The sequence below is a fragment of the Lithohypha guttulata genome (assembly GCF_036872675.1).
Source record: "Lithohypha guttulata strain CCFEE 5908 chromosome Unknown scaffold_2, whole genome shotgun sequence".
NCBI lineage: Eukaryota > Fungi > Ascomycota > Eurotiomycetes > Chaetothyriales > Trichomeriaceae > Lithohypha > Lithohypha guttulata.
In genome coordinates, this window is record NW_027042751.1 from 717032 (window position 1) to 742885 (window position 25854).

The 25854-nt window shown below is 49.1% G+C and overlaps 6 protein-coding genes across 6 annotated transcripts; 4 read left to right on the forward strand and 2 right to left on the reverse strand.

Moving 5' to 3' along the window:
• Positions 1-623: 623 nt before the first annotated feature.
• On the reverse strand, positions 624-3167 carry SYF1 (pre-mRNA-splicing factor syf1; the record flags this gene model as incomplete). The annotated part of the gene is made up of 2 exons (XM_064896750.1): positions 624-770; positions 816-3167. The coding sequence occupies 2 exons, from the start codon at positions 3165-3167 to the stop codon at positions 624-626; spliced, it is 2499 nt and encodes an 832-aa protein (XP_064755700.1).
• Positions 3168-3478: 311 nt separating this feature from the next.
• Positions 3479-4452, forward strand: VMA8 (H(+)-transporting V1 sector ATPase subunit D; the record flags this gene model as incomplete). The annotated part of the gene is made up of 5 exons (XM_064896751.1): positions 3479-3496; positions 3547-3656; positions 3705-3715; positions 3763-4188; positions 4235-4452. The coding sequence occupies 5 exons, from the start codon at positions 3479-3481 to the stop codon at positions 4450-4452; spliced, it is 783 nt and encodes a 260-aa protein (XP_064755701.1).
• A 122-nt stretch (positions 4453-4574) lies between these two features.
• Positions 4575-6934, reverse strand: LTR64_002381 (uncharacterized protein; the record flags this gene model as incomplete). Its single annotated transcript, XM_064896752.1, has 3 exons — positions 4575-5406; positions 5770-6424; positions 6520-6934. The coding sequence occupies 3 exons, from the start codon at positions 6932-6934 to the stop codon at positions 4575-4577; spliced, it is 1902 nt and encodes a 633-aa protein (XP_064755702.1).
• Positions 6935-7372: 438 nt separating this feature from the next.
• Positions 7373-9346, forward strand: UBA2 (E1 ubiquitin-activating protein uba2; the record flags this gene model as incomplete). The annotated part of the gene is made up of 2 exons (XM_064896753.1): positions 7373-7477; positions 7526-9346. 2 exons carry the CDS (start codon positions 7373-7375, stop codon positions 9344-9346), a joined length of 1926 nt encoding a protein of 641 aa, XP_064755703.1.
• A 1368-nt stretch (positions 9347-10714) lies between these two features.
• LTR64_002383 (uncharacterized protein) lies at positions 10715-12590 on the forward strand (the record flags this gene model as incomplete). Its single annotated transcript, XM_064896754.1, has 9 exons — positions 10715-10959; positions 11004-11487; positions 11537-11955; positions 12007-12070; positions 12123-12254; positions 12336-12356; positions 12414-12428; positions 12502-12516; positions 12573-12590. The coding sequence occupies 9 exons, from the start codon at positions 10715-10717 to the stop codon at positions 12588-12590; spliced, it is 1413 nt and encodes a 470-aa protein (XP_064755704.1).
• A 5980-nt stretch (positions 12591-18570) lies between these two features.
• On the forward strand, positions 18571-20163 carry SEN54 (tRNA-splicing endonuclease subunit sen54; the record flags this gene model as incomplete). Its single annotated transcript, XM_064896755.1, has 1 exon — positions 18571-20163. One exon carries the CDS (start codon positions 18571-18573, stop codon positions 20161-20163), a length of 1593 nt encoding a protein of 530 aa, XP_064755705.1.
• Positions 20164-25854: the final 5691 nt, after the last annotated feature.

Below are 25854 nucleotides of genomic sequence, written 5' to 3' on the forward strand. Positions count from 1 at the left end.
GACGAAGTATAGCTTGGACTGGCCCTCTATTATTATATAGGCGTCGTCCCGAGCGCTAACCACAACGACACATGTCTCGAAAGCGCAAAGACACATAAGCGACAAACATATGTGCATTCACCCGCATAATACGACAAAATTGACCAATGTGTTGGTTCTGTCAAAGGGGTGTTTATATTGGTGGATCGGATACAGACGAGCTCTCCTTGCAGGGAACAAAGGACACATGATCGAGCAGGGGGTATGCCCATACATGGAAGCACACCAGTAGTTTTGGGCCTGGGTAATTCGTCAAGTGAAAGAATCCACTGAATATACAATTCTCACAGGTGACCGTCATTATTATTGCACGTAAAGAGATACCGTCTCAGTCGATGTCGCAAACAGTGTCTATTGGCGAGCACTATGTTATGGCATTCATACTTCTATAAGCCCCGTCGAGGCTGCTTAAAAGGGAGACTTCAAGGAGGAATGAAGGCGCAGGAGGCAACACAAGCAGGCCTGATACGAACAATATCTCGTATATGTAGAATTTATTCATATAGCAAGCGTTTTTGGAAACGTAACAACATTTGGAATAGAAATTGGCTATGAGCCCTCCCACGTCTAAAACTTGTCCAACCTCAGTCATCATCATCCAAATCCACGTTCAATGCATCCGGATTCGTCACGGGCTGAGTCTCTACCACAGTAGCTTGTGATGGCGGCGGAGGTCGATTCCCACCCTCCGGTCCAGTACTAGCAGCCACGAATCCAACAGGCGCCCTCGCCTGCCTCTCAAGTTGTGCCATCGCATCGATTTGTTCCGAACTTACTTCTTGTTCTCCTTCTCCCAACTCCTCTCCATTCGCCATTCGTTGCTGCTGCTGCATCTTCGCAGCTCTAGCGCGCTCAACAGCCTGGCTGGCAATATACCCAACATCAGTGTTAAAGCTCGCCGCAACACTTCTCTTCACCCTCAGCATCTCTTTGAACGTATCCTCATTACCGTGCGCAACCTCAAATTTCTCCCATACCTCCCAGAACTGTGGTTCAGTCTTCGGGTTCGCAAACTGGCTGCCGTGGCCGTAGATCGCCCTTGCGCGATCAATCTCACCGAGTCGACGCTCCATTTCCGCAAACTTGAGACACATTTCTTTTGCTTCTCTGTCGGGGAGAGAGCCGATGGCGCGCTCGTAGATGGAGCGGGTGGATGTCAGACCGAAGTTTGATGCGGCTTTAGTGGTGTAGAAATTGAACATGGATGCCCGGTCTTCGTCTGAGACGGCACGGGTGGCGCGGTCGTAGATACGCATGGCGGAGCGGGCGAGGCCGCGCTCTTCTTCGAGTTCGCCGTACATGAGGTAGATTGGTTTTGCGAATTTCGGAGGGACGTTTTCGACGGCTTGTTCGAAGAGGTCACGGAGACGCTCGATGGAGATTTTGCGGGCGACTGCTTTGGTTAGGTAGAAGTTCCAGAGTTCGAAGGCGACGGGGTAGGTGAAGAGGTCGAGGCCGCGTTCGTAGACTTTGAAGGATTCTTCGAAGTAGGCGTTTTCTTCGAGGAGGTTGGCGTAGTTGACGACTGTTTGAGGTGTGGCGATTTTGAGCTCGAAGATGCGGTCGTAGACTGCTCGAACTTCTTCTAGTGTGCCGACTGATTCGACCATGTCGACGTAGAAGGACCAGACTTTCCACGATTTGTGAAGACGTTGCTGGGGAGATAGTGTCTCATCAAAGTAATCGACTGTGCTTCGTTTTGGAGCTTGAACAGCTTTGGCCATGACTGCCATTGCTCTGTCAAAGTTTTCGTTGCGCAGTTCCATTTCAGCCCAACCGATCCAGGTTTCGGCTAGCTCAACTACCGACTTGTACGGTACTTTCACGGCTTTATCGAGGATGATGCGAGCAGTGTCGAGGTCGCCATGCTCTTCGTAAAACTTGGCGTAACTGATCCAAAGTTCATGAAACTTTCCAATTGCTTTCTTCGGTTCTATTGCTGCGATGGCATCGGCATAGGTTTGAACAATCTCTTTCTCGTTGTCGCCCCATAACGAGACACGCTTCTCCCATTCAGGAACGTTGTTGTGGTTTTGGCGCAGTAATACATCGTTCAGGAGGAAAGGTCGTCGATCCATGAGATATTCGAATCTCATCAAGCGCATGTCCAAGTCCAAGTCCTTGTCGGAATCTGTTTGACCTTTCGCGGAACGAGCTTGAGCAGCATCCATTAGTGTCGATATTAACGACTCCTCAAACTCTACGTATGCATCGAAGATCATGGTAAAATCTCGAACAGTCATAACAGTAGTGATACCCTCCTCGAAGACGTCTCTTGCACGGTCGAAATCTCCCACTGTGATCCAATAAGTAGCCAGACCAGCCCAAAGCTTTCCTCTCTGGTCAGGAAACCTCTCAATACCACTTCGGATGATACAGTCGACATCAACGCCGGATACTGAGCTATCGCCGATCTGCCGGGCTTTGCTGACCATCAACTCGATCATGTCGTTCCACAACTGAAATTCGCTCTTGACGTTTTTTGACTGAAACTTCGGATTGTTGAGGATTTCAATATATCTCTTAACAGCTTCCTTGTAATGATCAGTTTCGATCAGCAAATCGATGTAGTCCTCGGTATCTTCTGAATGTAATTGTACATATCTTGCCCAGACCCTGACTGCAGTCAGTCCACCGGCAGAATTTGCGAACTGCTTGTATAGCTTCCATATGCGATTGTGTTGAGTTACAGGCAATGCGCGCAAAGCTCGATCGAAGGTGTGTCGTGTCTTGGTGACGAGAGGCTGTCGTAGCAGAAAAGCCAGATACATCTCCCAGATGACTGGCATCTTATTGAGTAAAACCAAAGCCCGTTCGAAGAGTGCATTAACCTTGTTGAAGTCGTCTCTTGCTCGAGCAGCGTTTTTCTTTTTCAGGTGCTTGACACGGAAATCAAGGTACAACTTCCATAACTTGTACGATCGAGGTAGATGTATGCAAGCTCGTTCCATAACGAATGCCTGCTCCAGTAGGGTACCATTACGCATTTTTGCATCGATATAGGCCAGCCATGGTCGAATACTGCCTGCATTGCGAAAGAGGTCCTGCTCGTATACAGTATCGTCACTACTGAGTAGAAAAAAGTCAGGACGAGGTTCCTGCTGCGTAGTGAGAGTAATCGAGCCCATCGTTAGGGACTGGTCGAAGAGAACGACGGCTGGTTCGCATCAACAAAACATAAAAGTCAGGGCGAGCACAGTACTTTTCTTAAGCTCAAGATTTAGCGCCCGCCAGACGTGGTGGAGCCTAAACCAAGGGCAGGATTGCGCCTGGCACATGCATTTTCGGGGAAGGTTCCTGCCTGAGCGCACCAGAGTGGGTTTTCCGAGGACTGACGACAGCGCTTTGGCTGATAACGAGCACCCACTGCTGTCCAGCTATACCAAGACCATATTCACAACTCCGTCGCTTCTGGCCATAGTCGATACCGCGAGCCAAAATGTCGTCAGGAGCAGGCGTACGTACTCGTTCTCTTCAACTTCGGTCAAGACTAACGAGGGTACACAGCGTGAGCAGGTCTTTCCCACCCGACAGGTGCTGGGTCAGATGAACAGCAAACTCAAGGGAGCTCAGACAGGCCACAGTTTGCTCAAGAGGAAGAGTGAAGCCTTGACCAAGTATGTGTACATCCAGAGCCTATGTGACTGCCACTAATCTGTGCATAGACGGTTTCGAGGTACGCGGGAAAGGACGAAGCAGTGGACTGCCTCTAACAAAATCTAGAAATTCTCAAGCGAATAGATGAAGCAAAACGGAAGATGGGTCGAGTCATGCAGATTGCCGCCTTTTCCCTCGCTGAAGTCACCTATGCTGCTGGAGGAGACGTGGGCTACCAGGTTCAAGAATCAGTCAAGAATGCTCGCTTTCGCATACGGACCAAGCAAGAGAATGTCTCGGGTGTCTTCCTGCCTCAGTTCGAGAGCTATACCAAGGAGGACATCAATGATTTCCAGCTAACTGGTCTCGGCAAGGGTGGTCAGCAGGTCAAGAGATGTAGAGAGACATACGCCAGAGCCGTCGAGACTCTGGTAGAGCTGGCCAGTTTACAGACAGCTTTCGTCATTCTCGACGAGACCATCAAGGTGGTCAACCGAAGAGTCAATGCCATTGAGCACGTCATTATACCCAGGACAGAGAACACGATCAAATGTTAGTCGTTGCCCTTCACGATAAGCCCAGGCTAACCAGATCGCAGATATCAATTCTGAGCTCGACGAGCTAGACAGAGAAGAGTTCTACAGGCTCAAGAAGGTATCGAACAAGAAGCAGAGAGATCAGGCTGCATCGGACAAAGAGATGAAGGCAAAGAGGCAACAGGAGCAGCAGAATGGAGTCAAGAAGAACGACGATGAAGACGAGGAAGAGGCCAAAGATGTCCTTGGTGAGCACGAGGATGACGATGTCATATTCTGATACGGCAGCACTTCATAATGCCTGGGTATCTTCTGGTTGTGTAGTACTTTTAGCGCCGTCCTTGAACCTGTGAACCTGAGAAACGACATTCTTCCCTGTAATAGCACATTTCTGCCACATATCTATGCGCGTTGATATGTGACCCGTATGCCTTTCCCTTCGTCTCCTAGTTGCATCCCACTAGTCGCCTCTTTCGCACTGATAGCACCGACCTCAGCCTCGTACTCAACAAAAGCAATTCCCCTACGACCTGGCACAAGTCGTACCTCTTTGAAGCCTTCGAACCGACTGAATATCCTGCTCAGTCCATCCGCGTCATAGCTGTCTGGTATATCCCTCAAGAACAGAATCTTGTTCGGCGGCAGATACTCATCAGGTATAACAGCACTCGCATTCGCACTGCTCCCCTTCAATCCTGCTCCCTTCTGCGTCTTCGCCGGCCGTCCTCCGTCCACAGCAGCAGCTGGCTGCGTCGGCTGCCCACCAAGCGGCCTCTTCGCTCCCGCCGCTGACGCCGTCACACCAACCTTCTCGGCCGCCTGCTTCCTCTCCTTCTCCGCTAACCTCCCCCTCTTCCACCTCTCCAAACCCCCATCCCCTTCCTGCTGCTTCACTGTCGCATCGCTCCTCGACCGTGCAAAATCCAACTTCATCGGCTTCCCGAACAGCTCGAACCCGTTGATTTCCTCAATCGCTTTGGCGGCGCTGTCTGCATTGTCAAAGACTATGAATGCCTGTCCCTTGGATTTTAGGTTACTCTTTGCGACGAGGTCTATTATTGTGCCGTATTCGGAGAAGATTTCGGTGAGGGCTTCGGTTAGGGCGGGGATTTTTATGCGCTCTTCGAGGTTTTGTGCGTAGACTGTAGTTACTGGCCCGTTTTGGAGGGCTGTGGCCATGCTGGGTGAGGTAAACGACCACGGAGGAATAGTGGAGGAGGACCAGTGGTTGAGACTAGGTGTGACAGATAAGTCCTTGAATAGTTGAGGTTGATGTCGCGATTTGTTTTGGAATTGACTGATTAGTGGGCCTGTTTGCTACTGTTTGGGCGTACTTAGAAGTGTTTGTTGCGCCAAATTTTGAGCATGCAATGGTGTAGCCTATACGAAAGAGAGTATGAAGTTCAGTTTGCTGTCTACAGCCTACTTGAGTACCGAATTTCAGCCGTGATGTCCTCTTCAGGCTTTCGACGCTAGTACGCTAGAAAGTAGTATGTCTCCCGGATTCTATGTTCTTGCCAAACACTACATATCACGCCCACGATAGCCGCCCATTCTATATCTCCACAATGCCAGGTTGTGGAGTTCGAATCAATACCATGTGCTCCGGGTCCTGTGATGTGGTAATATATCGTCCTTTGTGCCATCTGCCTTGGCTTGCTCTTCCTGTTGCTTGCAAAAGTCGTACAGGAAAAAGTCGATCAGAACAGCGTTAAATCTCTCTTTCACCTCAGGGTGCTGCCGGACCATCTCTCTCCTGAGCAATTCCACAGCCCAAATACTACAGCCTCTTACCTCAATTTCCATGTTTTCACCAGATCGAATCTCCTCCCCTCTCTTGATCTTCGTTTCGAGACGCGGTGAGTACCAGAGCACGTTCAGAGACTGCAGAATCTGTGGGATCCTGTAATCTGGAAAGATAGTGATATGCTGAATATCGTCGAAAGAACCAAAATCTTGGCCGTTAAAGGCTGCCCACAAATCCGCAACCATGATTTGCGCTCGTTTGTAGAACCGCACAGTCTTGCCATGAAAGACATGCTCGTCTCGAAAGCCTGGGAAGTGATCTACCAGCAAGTTCACGAATCGAGCAGCGGAATGGTCAGCCTGTTTGATCACGTTGATAGGCAATCCATCGAATTCCTCTTCTAGGATTGCACCACTTTCGCGAAGTAGATTAATACGATCATCAAGTAGGGGCATCTCTTCATCGGTGGAGGAACGAAACACGTATCGAAGTTGCGAGTCTGTAGCTGCTGACCAAAAAGATGGAGTAGTGATGGGAGTGCCTACTTACCTATATAAGCCACTGCCAGCCACAAACCCATACAGCAAAGTTGCAACTCACCTTCCTCAAGAGCCCGCTGAAGAATTGCGACAAGTGACCAATATCCAGTCCAGCTTCGACCTTTGTAGTCAATCTGGAACCGTTTGTCCTCGGTTAGCGTGGACCAGAAGCTGAAATTAAGAAGATCCATGGTGAAAATAAAGTTGACAGTACTTTCGTCCTTTGCCTTGGGATGTAGCTCATGTTCGGACCAAGTATTGGTCGAAATGTCCTTGTCTTTCATCAACTGCCATATTGACGCAGCAGCAGCCTTCGTTGCTCCTGACACAATACTAACATCGATTGCATTGTCATACACAAATTCTGCTGTTTCCAGCACCCGTGTGTTGGGAGGAGCTGAAGCTGATACAGGTCCAAGTCCCAGCGTTTGACGCAACAGAGCTAGTAGCTCTGGATCGGCCTCATCGTCAGACATACTTTTCTCTGAAGCGTTTAATGGCAGCGAGCTGGACTACGAGATTGTGCGACAAAAATCGTGAAGCGAGTTTTAAGCCATGCAGGCACAAACAGGGGAAGTGCAGGATGATGCAGCTAGGCAATCGATGACGGTGCCTAGCCAATCAACTTGAGCGCACCCCGGAAGCTTTTTGCGTAATTAGACTTTGGGCGGTAGTTGCTCTCCAGCATGAAAGTGCCAGCGCAAGCGGCTTCACTTCAATCTCTAAACCTTCACCATGATTTGCTCCTTTCTCGCTCTCTTTTGACTTGAAGCTCACTTGCGAAAGGCCTCAGCTCATTCTCGCCTGAGCGCTGTATATAATAGATTTTAAGACATTTGCGCCATCACCCGAGCATGGATTTATCTCTTACATAACCATTAGCCTATTTGCAGCACAAGCACCACTTCGATACCATGACCGACTCTCATTCGACATCGAATCCGAAGCAAAAGCAGGTGGTGGCTCGGGAGCGCTTCCAGCACCGTGCGCTAGGCTCTACACACGACCAACTCAAAAAGGTAACCAGATAAAAGACTAGACTAGGAGCAGGATACTAACACCAACAGGCACGAGTCCTGCTTGTTGGCGCAGGAGGGATTGGCTGTGAGCTTCTGAAGAATCTGGTGAAGTCCGGATTCAAGGAGATCGTTATCATCGACCTCGACACGATAGACCTGAGCAATCTCAACCGCCAATTTCTATTTCGGCACGAGCACATCAAGAAACCCAAGGCACTGGTAGCGAAAGAGGTGGCCCAGAAGTTTGATCCGCGCGCGACGATCGTAGCGCATCATGCGAACATCAAAGACGAGCAGTTTAACGTGGAGTGGTTTGCTGCATTTACCATTGTGTTCAACGCCTTAGACAACCTCGATGCGCGCCGACACGTCAACCGCATGTGTCTGGCAGCTGATGTGCCTCTGATCGAATCAGGCACTACTGGCTACAATGGCAATGTTCAGGTCATTCAAAGGGGGAAGACTGCCTGCTACGACTGCAAAGAGAAACAGGTACCCAAGTCGTTTGCGATTTGCACGATCAGGTCTACCCCAAGCCAACCAATTCACACCATTGTCTGGGCCAAGAGCTACCTCCTACCTGAACTATTTGGCGTCAGTGAAGCTGCTGCGATGAACCTGGATACTTCAGAAAGCGCCAACAATGCTGAAGAGATTGAGAAGCTGGAAAAAGAGACGGCGCAATTAAGAGAACTGAGGGAGGCCATGGGATCCGATGACTTTGTCCGGAAGGTCTTCGACCAGGCCTACAAGAAAGACGTTGAGCGTTTGCTCAGCATGGAAGACTACTGGAAAAATAAGAAAGCTCCTATACCTCTCGACTACGAGACGATTGCAAGTGGTTCTGAAAACATAGACCCTTTGGTTGCCAAACTTGATCAGGATGTGTGGACACTTCAACAAACCTTTACTGTTTTCAAAGACTCCTTGTTGCGCCTCTCAAAACGTCTTGCGGAAGAGCGAGCGGCGGCGTTAAGGGAAAATCAATTGGAACCTGTCATCGAGTTCGACAAGGACGATGAAGATACACTCGATTTTGTTACGGCTGCGGCCAACCTCCGCTCAGCTGCCTTCAACATTGACCCGAAATCCAAGTTTGACACGAAACAGATGGCAGGCAATATTATTCCAGCGATAGCAACTACTAATGCAATGGTTGCTAGTTTATGTATATTACAGGCTTACAAGGTCATTAAGGGCGACCTGGGCCGGACAAAGGAGCTTTTCTTGTCAAAGGCGAATATGACTGGTGATTCTAGTGACTTACCAAACCCGAACTGTATGGTTTGCAGCAGGGTAATGATGAGAACGAAGATCGATCTCGAGAAAGCTACTGTAGGAGACCTGGTCGACATCCTCAAACTCGAACTTGATTATACTGGTGATATTACGATCACCACTGAATCATCGCAAATGACGGTCTTCGATTACCTGGATGACGACGACGACGACGAGGATTCTCTTGCTAAGCGACGGGATATGAAATTGGTTGAAGTCGGTGTCGGGAATGGGACGTCATTAATTGTGCTAGATGGAGGAGATGACGAGCCCCGTGTCGATCTCCAGCTCTTCGTTGAAGACATGAATGCTGAACGAGAGCAAGCACTAGTGGTGAAGTTTGTGTTCAATGACGGAGAAAAGCCGGAAATACCACGAAAGCCTGCGAAGAAGCCCACAGAGATGAATGGCACAACGACTTTGGATGGTGAGGCTCAGTCTGCAGCCACTGGAAGCAAGAGAAAACGAGGGCAAGACGATGAAGTCGAAGAAAGTGCGCCAGCCAAGAAATTACAGACAAGTGCCAATGGCGCTACGCAGGAGGACGATATAATAGTGATTGATGATGAAGGCGCGATTGTCCTTGACTGAAAATGTAACATACAGAAGAAAGTGCGGCATCAACGATATATAGAACAACATAAGACTCCAGCAGCCTGGAGATTGTCATATATGGCATAAGCGTCGGCTGACGGAGAAAAGCTGTCAATTCACGAATCGTCTTGATTGCAGCCAGCACCACAAACTCAGACACAACAACACAACACACCTCGTCCACGGCTATGTGCTTACTGGGCCCAAGTTCGAGCCCCTAAGCCACACGTTGCGTTTCCGGCGGCGAACGACCAGTTCTCAGTCATTCGTCGCCGACAACAAAATGTGCTTCTTTCGGTTCTTGGCTATTAATTTTGAGAATATCCTGAGGGCAGGCACTCATCACAACAATGCAGTCCTGTAAGGCCCTGAGCACGACATAATCGCCATCCGAGCTTACTGTCGGATCGAAGCTCACGTCACCACCCGCCGATACCAGTTCCTTCCCATTCGAACGAAGTTTTACTGGAATGTTCATCCACAAATTCAAAGGGTCAGGAGGACTAGGGTGGAAACCGAAGATACCACAATCCCTCTCCAGTCCTCCACGAAAATTATCTGAGCAGTTGTCGTGATATTCAGCCTCCGGAACACCGAGCTCGTGATAGCGATGGATGTCACACGCAGCGATCAGTGTATCGTGAACACATTGAGGATATGTCGTATCTTCGAGAAGCTCAAGGATCGGCTTGCGAGTATTGGTAAGGAGTTTGTCTCCTGGCAATGGTGTTAGGTGAAGAGTTGATGCTCGAGTATGACACATGGACATGTATTGGAAAGCTGGTTCCTGTTTCGCCGTCCTGCTCATCAACGTAAAATTCGTTCGTGTTGGCTCTCGAGCCAGCAGTATCGCCCAAGTGTCCACGACTTGTGTACCGTGGGTGTTCACGATTTTGATGGTCTGTCCCTGCTTCAGAGGCACGGCCACTCCCGACCGAGCTGGAATTGCATGGAGTTCACCGTGTGTATACTTTGACGCTGGGAGGTTTGGCATGGCAGATAGTTGATGTGAGTTTGAAACCTGAGGGAACAAGTTTCAAGCGAGTTTTAATAGTTATATAGAGAAGAGGCTCGCTATCAGTTTTCCATAGGACATCTGCGTTGCTTGTGAGCACGATTTGGTGACTACTATCTTGCGTGGAAGTCCGTGCTCGATACTGGCAGTCATAACCATACTCGCAGAGTTACCGCATCTACACAACCGTAGAAGTTAACCGTACTCTTACTATGCCAACTCCGAACTTGATTGGTTAGCGACCATCTCCCATCCCATGGCTCTTTCCAATGACAATAAGCTCATCAGATGAAAGTCACTCATTCTCGAGCTCGTTCGCTGTATTGCCCACATTCGTAACCATCTCAGCCATGACTGTGCCAACACCCAAGTCAACTAGGTTCATTGCCTGGACTGAGGACGACGTGCCAACCATCGACATCAATGAGGACTTTAATGCTGTGGTTCAGAAATTAAGCCACTATATTATCAAAGCGATTGACGCAGCATACAACTACGAGCAGCTTCGAACAACTATAGCGGGCCATAGTTTGCGACCCTTGGTGTTTCAGCTTGGCGAGGAGTGTCGTTATCCAGCTATTATTGCTGCGTTACTGTAAGCTAGGTGTTCAGCATGACCAAATCAACTAATAGGGGTAGTGCTGCTCGGTACTCCTTTGGGAACATCTCAGAAGATCCAAGATTGGCTGAAAGTCGTGCGCTTGCTTGCGAGTTAGTGGCGTTCGATCTTGTGTTGACGTTGTCTGAGAAAGAGCTCATTGATCAACTGCTGTATGAGCTACCAGTAACTAGTGAAGATGATGAGATTGTTGGACTCGGTATCGGTGTCACGACACCAAATAACCACACCAACAACGAGTCAAGTCCTTTGCTTGAAAACCAAAGACACAAAATTCACCCCAGTCCACTAAGACCACCCCAGCGACCAAGCAGAGTCTCAACTTTGAGTTCTAACAGCATACTGACACCCAAGATTGGCGCTGACCAAGACGACCTTGCAGACGAAATGGCAGGGTTAAATGCGCTCGAGATCGCAGCTGTAGCAAATTGCAAGAAGTTCATGTCACAGAAGCCTGTTCAAGCGGTCGTGGAGGATATCTGGAACGGCAACATCATATTTTGGGTGAGCACCCACGGACGTGATGGTCTTTTAGGAGCTGATATTTGGGCAGGACTCCCTTAGCACAAACGCAAAGAAAAGTGCAAAGATCTACAACAAGAGAACAGCCGACCCATTCTCACGCCTCAGGGTCCCCAAATACCAGAAAGCCTTCCAGGTAGCTTTCTTTATCGCCTTCCTTGTTCTATATTATGCAGTCCTGGTGCAACGGAACCCTCGATCAGTAACCGTCACGGAAGTCCTGCTCTACGTTTGGATCGCGGCATTTGCTTACGACGAAATCGTCGAGCTACGAGATGCTGGCTTTCTCTTCTATCAGACTGACTTCTGGTCGATATGGGACCTCGCCATTATACTTGTTGGGCTTGCTTTCTTCATCACCAGGGTTATAGGGCTCGTCAAAGACAGTAGTTACATCACAGATGTGGCATTTGACATCTTATCAATGGCAGCACTCTTCCTAGTCCCAAGGTATCTACAATTTGCATTTCGCCAGACACTGCCAAGACTAATAGCGAACAGGATTTGTTCGGTGGCGTCATTAAACCCGTACTTCGGCAGTCTTCTACCGGTGCTAAAAGAAATGGTAGGATCAAACACATACCATGAACTGAACAAGAGCTGATATGCGATGCAAGACGACCGCTTTTTGCAAATTTCTGCCCGTCATACTTATCCTATATCTGGGATTTTTGACTACTTTCACTATGCTTGCTCGAGACAGACTCACTCTCAATGAAGTCAGCTGGCTTTTGATCAAAGTCTTCTTTGTGAGTGATCCCTTCACGAGCACTTACCGTGAACATGAAAACTGGTTGGTGCAATTCTCGCTGACAAGATTACTTACATAGGGATCGAGCTATCTCGGATTTGTAAGTGTTAATGCAGTGTGCAGTTAGAAATGCGATTGCTGACAGGAGATTGATCAGGATGTTGCCGTTCAGGTAAGAATTACCCGGTGGTGGCTGCACTTGGAAGAGGCCATCTCTTGGCTAATGAAGACTAACGGTGCTGCAGATCTCGCCCATTTTCGTAAGTTTTGCGATAGTCATTCCAAGTTGTACTTCTGAGAACTGACAATTAGGAAGGGCTATACTCTCATGTAAGTTACGTCGACCTTCGAATCCCGATTGCTTATGACCTCGAATCTATCGAGCTTCAGTCGTGCCAATCTTGGCCCCCTGCTCGATTCAAGCACCCTTGCCGATTTCAGCCTAGGCTCCACAATTCCGCATGAACTGGAAGGCACGGGCACGCGGCAAAAACCTTTCATGCTTGCACAGTATCTGATACGTTCCAATAGGGTCGTATTTGTCGCATTGACCAACATCCTGCTGCTAACGGCGCTCGTGTCGTTGGTCAGCAATTCTCTCACAGAAGTCATGGTAAGCAGTACTTGAAGCGCTTCTCAAGCCTGATGGACATGAGGCCGCAGATACGTGTCCAGGTCGGCCCCACTAAGCTTGAACTAGTGGCCCTCGGACACCAAACTGGCGCCATTCCCCTGTCCAAGATCCTTGGTAGCGTGATATGCTGATTAGCTATAGGCTCATGCGAGAGAGGAGTACCTCTTTCAGTATTCCATCTACGTCCTGGAGAGCTGCACGTCGCGACGACTCACATATTTTCTTCCACCCACTAACCTCATTCCATTACTGTTTATTCGTCCACTCAGACTGGTCCTGCCCTCGAACACAGTACGTCAAATCAGGATTATGCTGTTGCGTGCTGTATCAATACCATTTGTTCTGATCATATGGTGTTACGAGGGATCGTGCCGTCTCCTTAGCTATGGTGATCGCAAATCACCGCTAGCAAGGATGCGGTCTCGACCATTATCTTCAAGCAAACCATCTAATGGTGGATTAGGGATGGCTCCGGCGCGTAATGAGAGTTCAGCCATGGCAGTCATCTCGAGCAACGGGTCAGCCGAGGACGGCCGCACTAACATAGGTTATAGCGAAGTTGTTACTCTCGTGCAGAAGTTGAGTGCTCAGGTCGATGAACTTACAGCTATGGTAGCTGCACAAAAGTCAGATTGACCTAAAAGCAGGAACGTGGAAGAATCCTGGTTGCACATGATGTGGCCTCGAAAATGGTTACAACATACATCTGATTGGAGCTTCCTGTACTGCGCTTGTTCTGGTTTTCCGAGAAAACAATTGTGCATCTCGAGCCAATATGTCTGTGCATCTTGGATCTATGCGAACCGAACTTGTGTCCTCGGTTGTCCTAGTAGCACGATAAACCTTGCTCACTGGCATACCTCAAACTACGGTTCTTTCTTTCGCTGCAGCGCCTAGCAATTGTGGATCTTGCACAGTGCCGGAACTGTGCTTAACGAATCGTCTCAGTGCTGCCCTGCTAAACTCCCCTTTGTGGCTTGGTATACGCACCTGAGGATCCTCTGACGGCGCTCCAAGTCTAAGCGTCTCTGCTAATGCATCGAAGTTCAGTTATGCATAGATACCTGTCATTTCCAGCAGCTCCAGATCCACACCGCAATCAGCCTCGGGGCCTGTTAACGGCCTTTAACCCACCAGGGCCATGCTCTCAAATCACCAGGACTTAGTCCAGAAGCACTGCACTCCAACACCCATAGTGCTGCAGCATTGAGTATAGTGGGCCGTTATAGCGAGAATTGTTCTCCAGATGTTGCACGTAAATTATGTGTTAAAGCAGCTCCTGGACGTCTCCTCCCTTCAGCTTTTCTTTCGAAAGTTCTGAAGTTCTCGGCCTCTCACCCTCGTCCGTGGAAACCACATAACAAGAGTTGCGTCACTACAGCATGGCATCGAACCATCTGCCATTCCGCTCTAATGACGAACAGCAATTTTGTATGTCCAAAGTCGTTCCGATTAAATTCGAAGCCCTCAGAGCAGATACCTACCAAGTCGTTGATCAATGCTCGCAATTCTGTTGTCAGCCTCCGCCATATGCTACGCCCTTCATCATGCAAGCATCAGAGCACTACCTTGACCTGCAGCTCGGCTTACTGCACCAAGGACCATGGTGCAATACTACACCTCAACAAGCGGCACCCCATGAACAGCAAAGCGGTCTATGGGTCCAGACACAACTCCCGCTATATTCAGCTCAAGAAAGCCCGTGCCATGTAGGTCAAGTACTCACTTCCGATGCATGTGCTGATCAGGGAAAAAGTCTCCTCAAACACCACAAGCTGCCGTTTCTCTGCCTCCATTTATGTCACAAACTATGTATCGTTCTTGCTCGAACTTGACAGCAATCTCGTCTTCGTCGTGCGAGAGTGGTGCCGAAGATTTAGTCGAACATTTGTATTCGAGCCCGCAGCAGGGTGATGTCTGTGGACAGCCCTCTGTGCAGCCTGCTCTTGCACACCCAAAAGAGGAATGTCTCACACCAACCGACTCACAAGGTGCAAGCGACCATGAAGGGCCGAGTGGCCATATGCATCTGACCAATCCTCACAAACTGTCGAGTCCAGCGCGAGGTGCACGCCCGTTGGCACCAGGTTTTACGTGCAGAATCTGCTCGCGAACCTTCTCAAGGAACTCGCATCTGAAGCAACACCAGCAACGACATGTGACCGAACTCAGCAGGCCTTTATGCTCCATCTGTGGCAAGGACTACGGTCGACGAGCCGATCTTGCCCGTCACGTCCGCAGTGTAAGTACTATATGTCTCTCTACAAGCATTCTTCAAACTAAAGAGTTTTAGAAACACGAAGAAAACAGGTTCTGGTGTCGGTATTGTGGCAACATCTATAATAGAAGTGACATCCTCAGAAGGTAAGCTACAGTCCACACCCTCCTTAAACCCACCATTCTAACTGAAGACAGACACGAGACTGACTCTTGCAGAGGCAAGAGACCTAAGGATCGTGAAACACGCAAAAATCGAAGGCAGCAATTTGCAGCAAAGCTATGAGCTGCAGCAAGGACATAAAGCGCAAAAGAGATGCAATATAGACAATCTCGTAGCTGCAAAGCAAAACTCTGGTAGTAATGGCGAATGCCTGGACGGAGGTACCATGGCTCGTGAAGCTGCAAAGATGTGCCCAGGTGGTTTTTTAGTCATTGGTCTACAAGAAGAGTCCTCGCCTGCTGCTGGTCAACTCATTTCTCTTCATATCATCCGCCCTTTCGTTGAGCTTCCGATGTACTCACATGTAACATGTGGTATTATGTTGGTAGATGTCTTGCTCGGATGTATCTTGTTTCTGGAATTTAGATCTTGGTCCAACGATCGAGGCATGGTACAACGTACTGTTCCCAGGTTCTGACGGCGTTTTTGATACTGCTTACACCTTTGGCCGTTCATCCGACACTTACGATGTCGTTAGCATGAAAGTCAATTCAAGCATTAAATCACCGCTCATACGTTTCAGATGCACAGGCTGTCAAGGCCAACATAGAACAGGCCTGGGACGCCTTGCCTGTTTGACCATTAGCGTCTATAGCTGACCAATGATCTTTACGAACTTTTTACCGTGTCGCGCCTGCTCATTTCCTTTGCTTTGAAGGAGAAAAAGTCAGGCCACCTCATTGAGAAGTTGTAGAGCAAAGCTACGTGTGAATGAGAGAGGAGCACTTTGCCAAGTGTGGTCCTCGTCTTGGTGAAGCCAATGCAGTGGCTCATGTCTGACTCGCTACTCGAGTAAGTCAATGCTCAATCGCAGCACGGCTTGTCATGACGTCTTGGCCGCTCGTTCAGAGTCAACAACCACTTCCCAACGAATTATGCATTATAGAGGTAGCCTCGGGCGAGTTCAGAATCAATCACATCAATCGCTTGTCGAACCGAGTCAAACGCGATGCGTCGGATCGTACCAGATTGGAAATCGCTGATCATCACAAGGAAGAATGAGGACGATACGAACATGGGCGGTAACACTCAACAGCAATAGGTTACCACGACAGTGGTACCAATCAGCAAAAGGCTCGTTGCTTCAACATTTGTCACCATTATCTCAAGTCCATCCACCACAATTCCACATGATGTGTCACTACTGAATGGCTGCGGACAGCCTACTCATTCTTGCATAGCATGTCTGATTGGTCTGGTCACGCATTTCCGCGAAATGATTCCCATTACCCGCAACTGCTTGAGCCCGATCTACTCGAGCTAGCATCCTACGCCTCCCCGATTGAGCTTCAGTGTTGCTTTGGATGTGCATAAGTCGCAGTGTCCCGATATCATCCTCAGATTCAAAGCTCAAGGCTGTTAGACAAGGACGTGCCGTGAAGCACTCATCGTTTAGATGAAAATTGGCTTTACGTCGCGTGCCGTTCCTCTGTCGATCAGGTCACAAAGTCAATCCTCTCATCGTTCTTGCGGTACATGGAAGTATCTTCCAGATTTTAAACCCGTGTCTTAAGCGAGCAAAATACGTTGGCAGCATCTTGGTCATTTTACACGATGGATACAACCTAAGTCGGGATCTTCGGCACTTACTACTTGTTCCTCAAGCCTTTCGGCTCACAACGGTGAGGTCGACGGGGTGAATTCAATAAGCCGATACTTCGCATTTTACCCTGGCACATTGCAAGAGGCAACCTATCTAGTCCGCTCTTTCTTTGCACCAATGTGGTACAAGCAGGCTCTATTCTAAGAAGCCGGTTGACTTGCTTGACACCGCTAGTCCACCAGAGCACTATGAGCTTCGCTTGCGAGCAGTCCCAGTGCCGGTACATGCACAATTGCATGCAGATGAGGTGCTTACCAGTGGCTTGACAAACGCTGAACGAGCGACCCCTGAGAGGTCCGATGGACAGCGTGGTGCACATGCCTCTGGATTCGGGATGTGACGAGTCAGGTCCTGAAAGGAGACAACTTGTCCCTATCCTCATCGATCTCGTTCTATTGCAGACAGTTCAATACGGCGAGCTGTATACTCTTGGACTTGAGCACATACGGACCAGCACGGCCCTAAACTTGGCTTCCAGCCATGCATCCTAGGCTATACTCACGTACAGATCGACATCAAAACCACTAGGCCAGTTTCCTTGATGTCTCTCGGGTGCAAGTTTTCACAGTAGCTACACGGCGAACCGCACAGCGAACAACAACCTCGTTAACCTGCATCTTCACACAATGACCGATTTGCGACTCGGAAGCTGGAAATATGCAAGCACTTGATGCATCATCTCGTCTCGCTCCAGACCGCCACCTTATGCGGTTCCAGCAATCCCCGTGACTAGCTGTACAAGCACTGAATTTGGTCCATGCCCCATGCGGATATGTCATACTGGCATCAACGGAAACAGTGTTCCACACTTCATGTTAGCCATGACAATCGGCTCTTTACTGGAATGACAGGTGAGAATGCTCTGCTTCTGACCGATACCTTTGCCTCGCCTTTACCTGGAGTCGATGCTCCTCTACATATGGATATGACGCATAGTGCGAGGTTTTCATACTGTAAGTGGGTCATACTGTTGGTTCATAATTTTGTCAATATTATCGCATCGGAACTGAAGCTCGAATCGAAGTTCTGATAAATACTGACTCCGATTAAAATGTGGAATTACGTAAAGGTTCGACACAAGAAGCACACAGCTGTAGCCATCGCGCTACAGTGTAAGGCTCATATTGATGTGTTGAAGTTGATGTTCATTTATACTTCGGACTTACTCCGTGTATGTTACTGATCTGGCATAGCACTTGGATCTCACACCAGTATGGCATGGAATTGCGGCGTAGATTCGCCTATTTGGCGACCGAAGTACATGTTTTTTTTCCTTCCCGTTATGTATTTCGTGCACAGAAAAGTAGCTACACTACGTATGTATTGAATCTGAACAGTGGCTCAGCTAAGTATGGCTGGCAATAGCTCTTCAGTTTCGTAACTTGCAACGTGCTTGATGACCAGGATTGCTACAGAATCAAGACTTCATAGGAATAGTGATATCCAGGATGAAAAAAGCTTACTGGACTTTACGCGAAAAATACAAAGCCAATAACGGTTGTGCATGACTTTACGCGTGCCTAAATTAGAGTCATTATGGGGAACATTTTGGGGTAACACGTAAGTACACTTCTACGCCAATTTTTTACCAATGCGTGCCTGATTGTCTGAATTTGTTACCTCTTCAAGCTCAAACCATGGCAGATGCTGACGAAGATCTCATACCTTCTCTCGATCCTTCTCGACACTCCCGCGCACGACCACAGACCGAAGATGCCTCAGACTCAGAATCAGACTCCGACGCAGCTCCTGACTACCGCTTCCTCGCAACCACTACCGTCACCAAGAAACATGCCCTGCCGTCGCGAGGCACAAAGGATTTCGAGCCCAACCCGACGAACAAGCAAGCTAGTTCTCTAGATGTCTCGCGCAAAGCTATGGTCGATGCGCTCAGTGTCGTCAGGGTACACATTCCGCGAAGAGGTGAAAATATAGGTGTTTATTTTCCTGACCCACGAGACTGGGATGGGCAGAGATATGAGGAGGTTGCGTTGAAGAAGATTGAGGATGAGGAGAAGAGGAGGAAGGCTAGAGAGTCGAGTGTGCTTCTGGCTGGGAGTGGGAGATGTGTGGCTGTGGAGAGGTTGACGAGCACGTATGCGAAGACTATGGGACGCAGTGATAGGAGGAATTGGTTGTGGTTGTTGCCGGAGGAAGCGTTGTTCTTGCTGGAGAGAGGGACGCTGGATTTACGTTATGCTGTGGAAGGGGAAGAGGAAGACCTCGAGGCAATGGCTGTCGATGGTGAGAGGCCGAATATCGTTGATGAAAAGACTACTTCACCTGGTCTGGAAAGTGGTGGGCAAGAGCTCAAAATCGGCGACATTCCTCTGAGCCTTCAGGGAGCATACGCAGCTTTCATTGGCAAGAGTGGTCTCACACTGGAGCGCTATAATGTCTTTGCAAACCTGAGGCGCGCGGGTTACATTGTTCAAAGAGCGCCTACGTGGCATGGGGCACTAGAAAAGGAAGCTATTGCTTATGAAGACCTGTCGTCTACATCAGAAGATACAAGAGCTATACACGAACACTCTCAATCACCAGCATCAACCTCACTAGTATACCGCCTACTATCCTGGCTCTTCCAACCAACCACCAAACCCACAACCATTCCCTGCCACAATATGATGACTGGCCCTCTCATCTCTCCGGGCCTGTTCCGCAGCTACGGCGACATCTTCCGCCAGCTCTACCTCATTCCCCAGCACAACACTACGATCCCTCCCCCAATCTCCGAACCAATAATCAGCTTCTCCAATTCCAACACCCTATCCCAACCTCCCTCCGACACCCGCCTCCTCCCAACCTACCACGTCTCCAAACCCTCCGCTCTAGCCGGCTACAAGAAATCCTCTCCTCCCTCACCACACTACACCATCGTCGTCCTTGACGCACGCACCTCCACCATCCCTACATCAACACAGATCGGCGACCTGCTAGCTTCAATGCCAGATGAGACACTCGAGAACGCTGGTAGGAAGCGGCTGGAGACAAGGATAAAACATGGGAAGAGGAGTGTGTTGTTGGCAATTGTGGATAGTGGGTTGGTGAGTTATATGAGGTTTAGTGGTGGGGGGTTTGGGGTGGAGAATTTGTTGTGGGAGGAGAACGAACGGAAGGGGAAGTTGAGGAGTGGTGGAAAGGGTGGTGGTGGTGGAAGAGGACGAGGGAGGGGGAGGGGGAGGGGAAGAGGAGGTAGTGGTGGTGCTGCAAGTGGAAGAGGTGGTTGATTAGGTCGTATGTTTTACGTTGGGGTCGAATGAGGACGACTCGTGTTGGTGTTAGGGATTACGAAAGGGGTTTTACTTTGAGGATCACGAAACTCATGCTGACGATTGTACGATATTATAGATGAGATACCCATTGTTGTTAGAAGCAAAGCTCAGGCACGATAGAGAATATAGCACAAGCGATTGGAGTTAAATACTTGACCACGTTTTGAAACAGTGAGAGGCAAAGATGTACAATACAACATAGGATTGAGACATGGAAACGGCGAATTGCTATAATCTGAATCGAGTTGAATATCTATAGCAACTCTATGAACCCCGAAAGCTTGTACATTGTAAGACAATTGTTTCCCTACTGGAGAACGTCCATATCAGTCTATTTTCTGTGATCTGGACTGCGTGACAAAACCGGGAGCTGCTGTTCTTCCACCTGCTATAGACGTCTCTACCATTGAGGAAGAGGGGGTTGGACGTATATGCTTGAGGTGGTGTTGTGCTTTCAGAGCTTATGCCTACCGGCTGCGCTGTGACTTGTGTGTATAGCTCATTTCATGGTGGAGGTAGGACGGTTCACAATCACAAGAGACATGCGCGTATCCTTGATTGCGAACTTTGCACTTAGCGGTTGTTCAGGTTTGCATTCTTGTAATCCTTTGGTCTTAAGCACGGTCGTAGGTTACAGCACATATTGACACCTGTATAGATGATCGGTGCGTCTTCAAGTGTCAAGGTAGTCAGCTGCCATCAGGAGCTCGAGGCATAGATCAGCAGGAATATCCATGTCTCCTACACCTTGGCTGTCTTTGTGCTTCTCATTATAGTAGAAATATTCAACGACTTTCTCAAGAACAACTCCACTGAGGCTTTCGAAATGACAGATACCGGTCTGAGCTTCGCTGAAGCCACCTGTTCAAGTCAGTTCTTGCCTCGATAGCCTGGAGAATCTTTGCACAAACTCTTTGGATCCAGCATGCGTCGAATATGGCCTGAGACACAAGCAGCTGAACGACGCACATGAAATTCAAAGCCATCGAACGAGACGAGTGTCACGTATGACGATGGCTGCGTCGCTGAGTTCGCCATCTCTGCTGCTGCCGCCTACCCCGGTACTGCAATGCAATAGGAGAACGGCGCGGAACATAATAGAGTAGGAAGGAAGAGACTGCGACAAAATATGGAAAAGCACGACAGCTGTGCCGCTGTTCTGCCGACGTGCGTTGGATCACGTGGTTTCACCTTCTGCTTGAGATCAAAAGGGAGTAAGCACAAACAAGCTTCTCTTATTACTCGTACTTGAACTTAGCTCTCGTTCAAATCGAGACCAGGAGCAGAGAGTCATAGGTCTAAAGGTTGAGATGGTAATTCAGTACACTATTGGGTCGCTAATGCGGAGCTCAGGCACACATTGCTGTCGATAGATACTGACAGCGCGAGAGGTCCGTAGAGTATTTTGGGTCTACGATCCACGTAACGATGGTTGTGTTCTCCCCTGCCAGCAGAAGGAGTGTTATGCAAAGCAAAGCATGGAAGGAGCTATGTCGACCCAATTTCCGCCTGAGTCAATCTTTGCGCAGTAAATTTACGACTTCTACTCGACTATGGTCTACCCCAGACGACACAACCTTTGACACTAAGCAGCTATCGTCACGATCCGGAGGGGGTCGGCTAGGACGTGACTGTATTGTCACTGGGGGTACGTTCATCAATTATGCTCCAAATGCGGCCAGTGTCTGAACAAGGGGTGTAGGTGCTTCTGGTATAGGCTATTCAATATCCAAGCAACTCGTCCTCCAAGGTGCAGCATCTGTGGTCATTGTGAGTCGTGGTTCAGATAAAGCTCAAGCCGCAATACAGCGCATCAAAAAAGAAACTGGAATGCACAATGCTCCTCTCAGCTTCATCGCACACGATTTCAAGCAGTCCGTGGAGGGACTTCTCGAGCAATGGCATGTATCTGAAACAAATACCCTTATTAATTGTGCTGGTGTGTCACAGACCGAAGGATTGCTAGCAACTCATCCTACTACAGTTTCCGACATCCTAAGGCTCAATCTTGAAGTACCCATACAACTCTCACGGCATCTGCTAAAAGATTATTTCTCTCGTGGTCGACGCCAGAAACCGGCTTCGACCGGAAAGCACGAGAATCGCCAGTCCCTGTGCGTTGTCAACGTCTCGTCCTTGTTGGCTACCCGAGGTGGATACGGGTCTTCAGTATACTCTACGAGCAAGGCAGGCTTGATCGCTTTCACACGGACGCTCGCTCTCGAGGGGGCAGCTATCAGAACAAGGTTCCCTACGCTGCCTAACTTCCGTGCCAATGTCATTGTGCCTGGTTATATCGATACACCCATGATTTCGAACTTCTCGCACGCGCAGAAGGAAAAGCTGATATCCGAAATTCCTCTGAAAAGATATGGAACTGCAGAAGAGGTCGCAGATGCTGTCATGTTTCTGCTTCGAAATGAGTACGCAAACAACACAGTTCTAAATCTCGACGGTGGTCTCAGTGCAGTGTGACTTGCGTTTAATCAACTACCTGCGACGATCAATTGCTGATCGCTCTATCGAAATCCTCAATACCTCGCGTTTTGTCTCGAATCGAGTGTTTCAGCAGGTCTTTGACAGGTACCTATCAAGGCTCTGCCTCCTCGAGTTCATCCTATTTTGGTCGGCACCACTTTTTGTTGCTCAACAGGAGAACTTTGCGAGCTTTCCTCGTCGACCTCGATTGCTAACATGGGAGTACCATGAATTGTATGTGGTATCAGTGTGTTCTTCTGCGGCCATACGAGATTCAAAACAGCATAGAGCACCACACTCAAAACGAAACCATACAGCCAATTGATTGCGAAGAGATGTTTCAGCCCGTCAGGGATGGCCACGGCACGCGGGTTGACCCTGTTTGCCAAACCTGGCATCATCTAGAGATTGTCAGAAAGCCGACCTTAATGGTGATGGGTCAAAGAGAGGAGGTACTCACTGGCACAATAGTCACGACAAGAACCAGTAATGATCTCCAATTGCACTTCCCATATATGCCATTGGGATCGTACAGGGCAGGCACGTCGTATCGTCGTTTTTTGACTATCCAATAATCGCAGAAAAGAAAGCCAGCCAGGGGAGCCTGGGACCTTGTTAGTCTCCACTCTTGCGGCACCTGAAAGAAGTCGACGCTGGACAAAAAGCATGTCTCGGACACTCGAAGGCGAAAAGATGCACTTACCATGAATATAGCGTAAGCTGACATAAAGTTCAAAAATGTCTGACCAGACTTCAAGATCAACCAGGGACACAGTGCCCACCCACCAAGCAGGAAACATAATACTGAACCTCGGCGAATATTGATATACCTTGGGAGCATCGAAGTGACATCGTTGGAGAACGACAAGGAGTTGGCCGACACGTTGAGGCAAATTTGAGCCAGACACCAGCAGACAGAGCAGAAGAATGCCGCTGCACGCCCACCACTGGTTCCATGCCAATGGTCAATGATCAGAAGAGGGTTCCACAACGGTGTGCCCCAGATCTTAGCAGAGGCTGACGCCGATATAATTCCACAAGCCCCGATCACAACCTTGAAAATTGGTATGAAAGGCAGCTGCCATATCTGTGCCCCGGGACTCTTTGCAAATCTGCTGAAGTCAGGTATATTGACAGCCAATGTCGAATATGACCCAGTCACAGCCGTCATAGAACTCAGCCAAAGCCAAACTCGAGCATTGCCGGAGACTGTGGATGGCGCATCGAAAAAGTCATTACTGCCAGCTCGGGTCGCAATCCAGGCCACCATACCTATTGCAACTGGTGGCATGACTATTGCTTTTGCCATGAACATTGGCTGCAATTTGTGCATCGGAATAAACAAAAACGGCAACTGGACGAGGTGGTAGAGTACGTAGGACACCATGCCCTGAGTTGTTATACCGGCAGATGCTGGAAGATGGTTCGGCAATCTGGCATACGAAGGCCATATCGACTTGATGATCTGTGTCACTGCAAGTCCGCCAGCTGAGAATTTTAGTGAGCGAGTCTCTGTCAGCAGGATCTTGCCTACCTGCACTGTTCACGCCGAACCAAAACAACGCTAGAACACCTCTCGAGACCACGGCGAAATAGGACAGCCAGTATCCATATGCTGCCCTAGCTGCGATCGGAAACGGTATGTGTAAGTTGCTGCCGATCGCGCCGTTGAGGACTATAGGGACCGCATTGCACAGACTGGCAACGAAACAGATAAGCATGGCGTCTGTCGCCGATAAGCCTGCCGCCACGACTGAAGAGCCCTGCGACCATGTCGATACAGTCACTAGATCAGAGAACCAATACAGCACAAACGTCCATGCTGTCCACGTCCGCCGTTCAGGGGGTACAGGATCCTGATCAGCATTACTCCAGACATTCGCTGGTGCGACTGAGCTGACTTGCTTCGGTAATGTCCAGCCAGAAGGTCGACTGTAGCGCCCCACAGCATCTTTTGTTGGTAACTCAAAACTCCTCGACCACGTCATGTTGGGCGCAGCAACTATGCGAGGGAGATTGCTACAAAATCAACTCGATGCATTTGCTGAGTGGAAACCACAATATCTTATGACTTCGGGAACGTGTTGCGAAAGATAGTCTCTATGCAACACCCAAGACAAGCAAAGCGGCCGGATCAGCCTGGCGTGAACCTGAAATAGTCGAATGTTATCGGCGTAGTCGTGGGTACTACGTTGCTATCGGAGTGCTATCTTGATAAGTATCCGATAGATTTCTTGGCACTGACACCCGATGTCGTACGATCAAAGGACGTGCATCAAGCTACGCCTGCCAGAACTACAATGCCAAAACCACGACGAACTTGCACTGAATGCTCTCTACGAAGGCAGAGGTGCGACAGAGCGGCCCCATGTGGACGCTGCATCAAGCGCGGCGTTGCGGAACGTTGCACTATCTACTGGCCGAGCACTGGTCCAACGACGGCCACTGTCCGAAGCTTGCATACACAAAATTTCGAAGCAACAAAGACAAGTCTACTTGAGCATACTACAGGAAGCGACGTCGATTTAAACCATGATGTCAATTTTAGTGGTGGAAACAGCCTTTTTGAGAACACTACACATCTCGTCATTACTGACCTGCAAGAGCCACGTCAAAAGTCAAGACCGACACTTTTGGGTAATGACTTGCAGGTGTGCAGCGATCCGACCGACAGGCTCGCTTCTCTTCAGCTATTGTTGCCAAACCTGATTCTCCTAAAAAGGTTGGTGAACTACCACGAGAAGCGACTGCTGTGGTATCATGGATGCTTTCACGGGCCAACCTTTAACACAGAACTATCTAAGCGCATTAGTGCTCAGCAACCAGTTGTCCATGACACTATTAAGCTCTGCGTGGACGATCTACAATGGTTCGCTTTGCTGTTCGCAGTCCTCGCAGGCTCAATTACGTGTGCGAATATACCAACGCTGATGGATTGGGAGGTCGAGCAGCAGGAAGCGGCTTCTTTATCTCGACACTGGCACAGGGCGAGCACAACGTGTCTCGAGCTAGGTCAATACCGATCACACCATCAGCTCCATGCCGTACAAGCGATAGCCACACTTACTATGTGTGCTCACACTCTTGGGCGCTCGAATGAGCACTACGTACTGGTAGGCACCGCGATCAAGATCTCACAGGCCTTAGGTCTGCATAGACTGAGTCTTG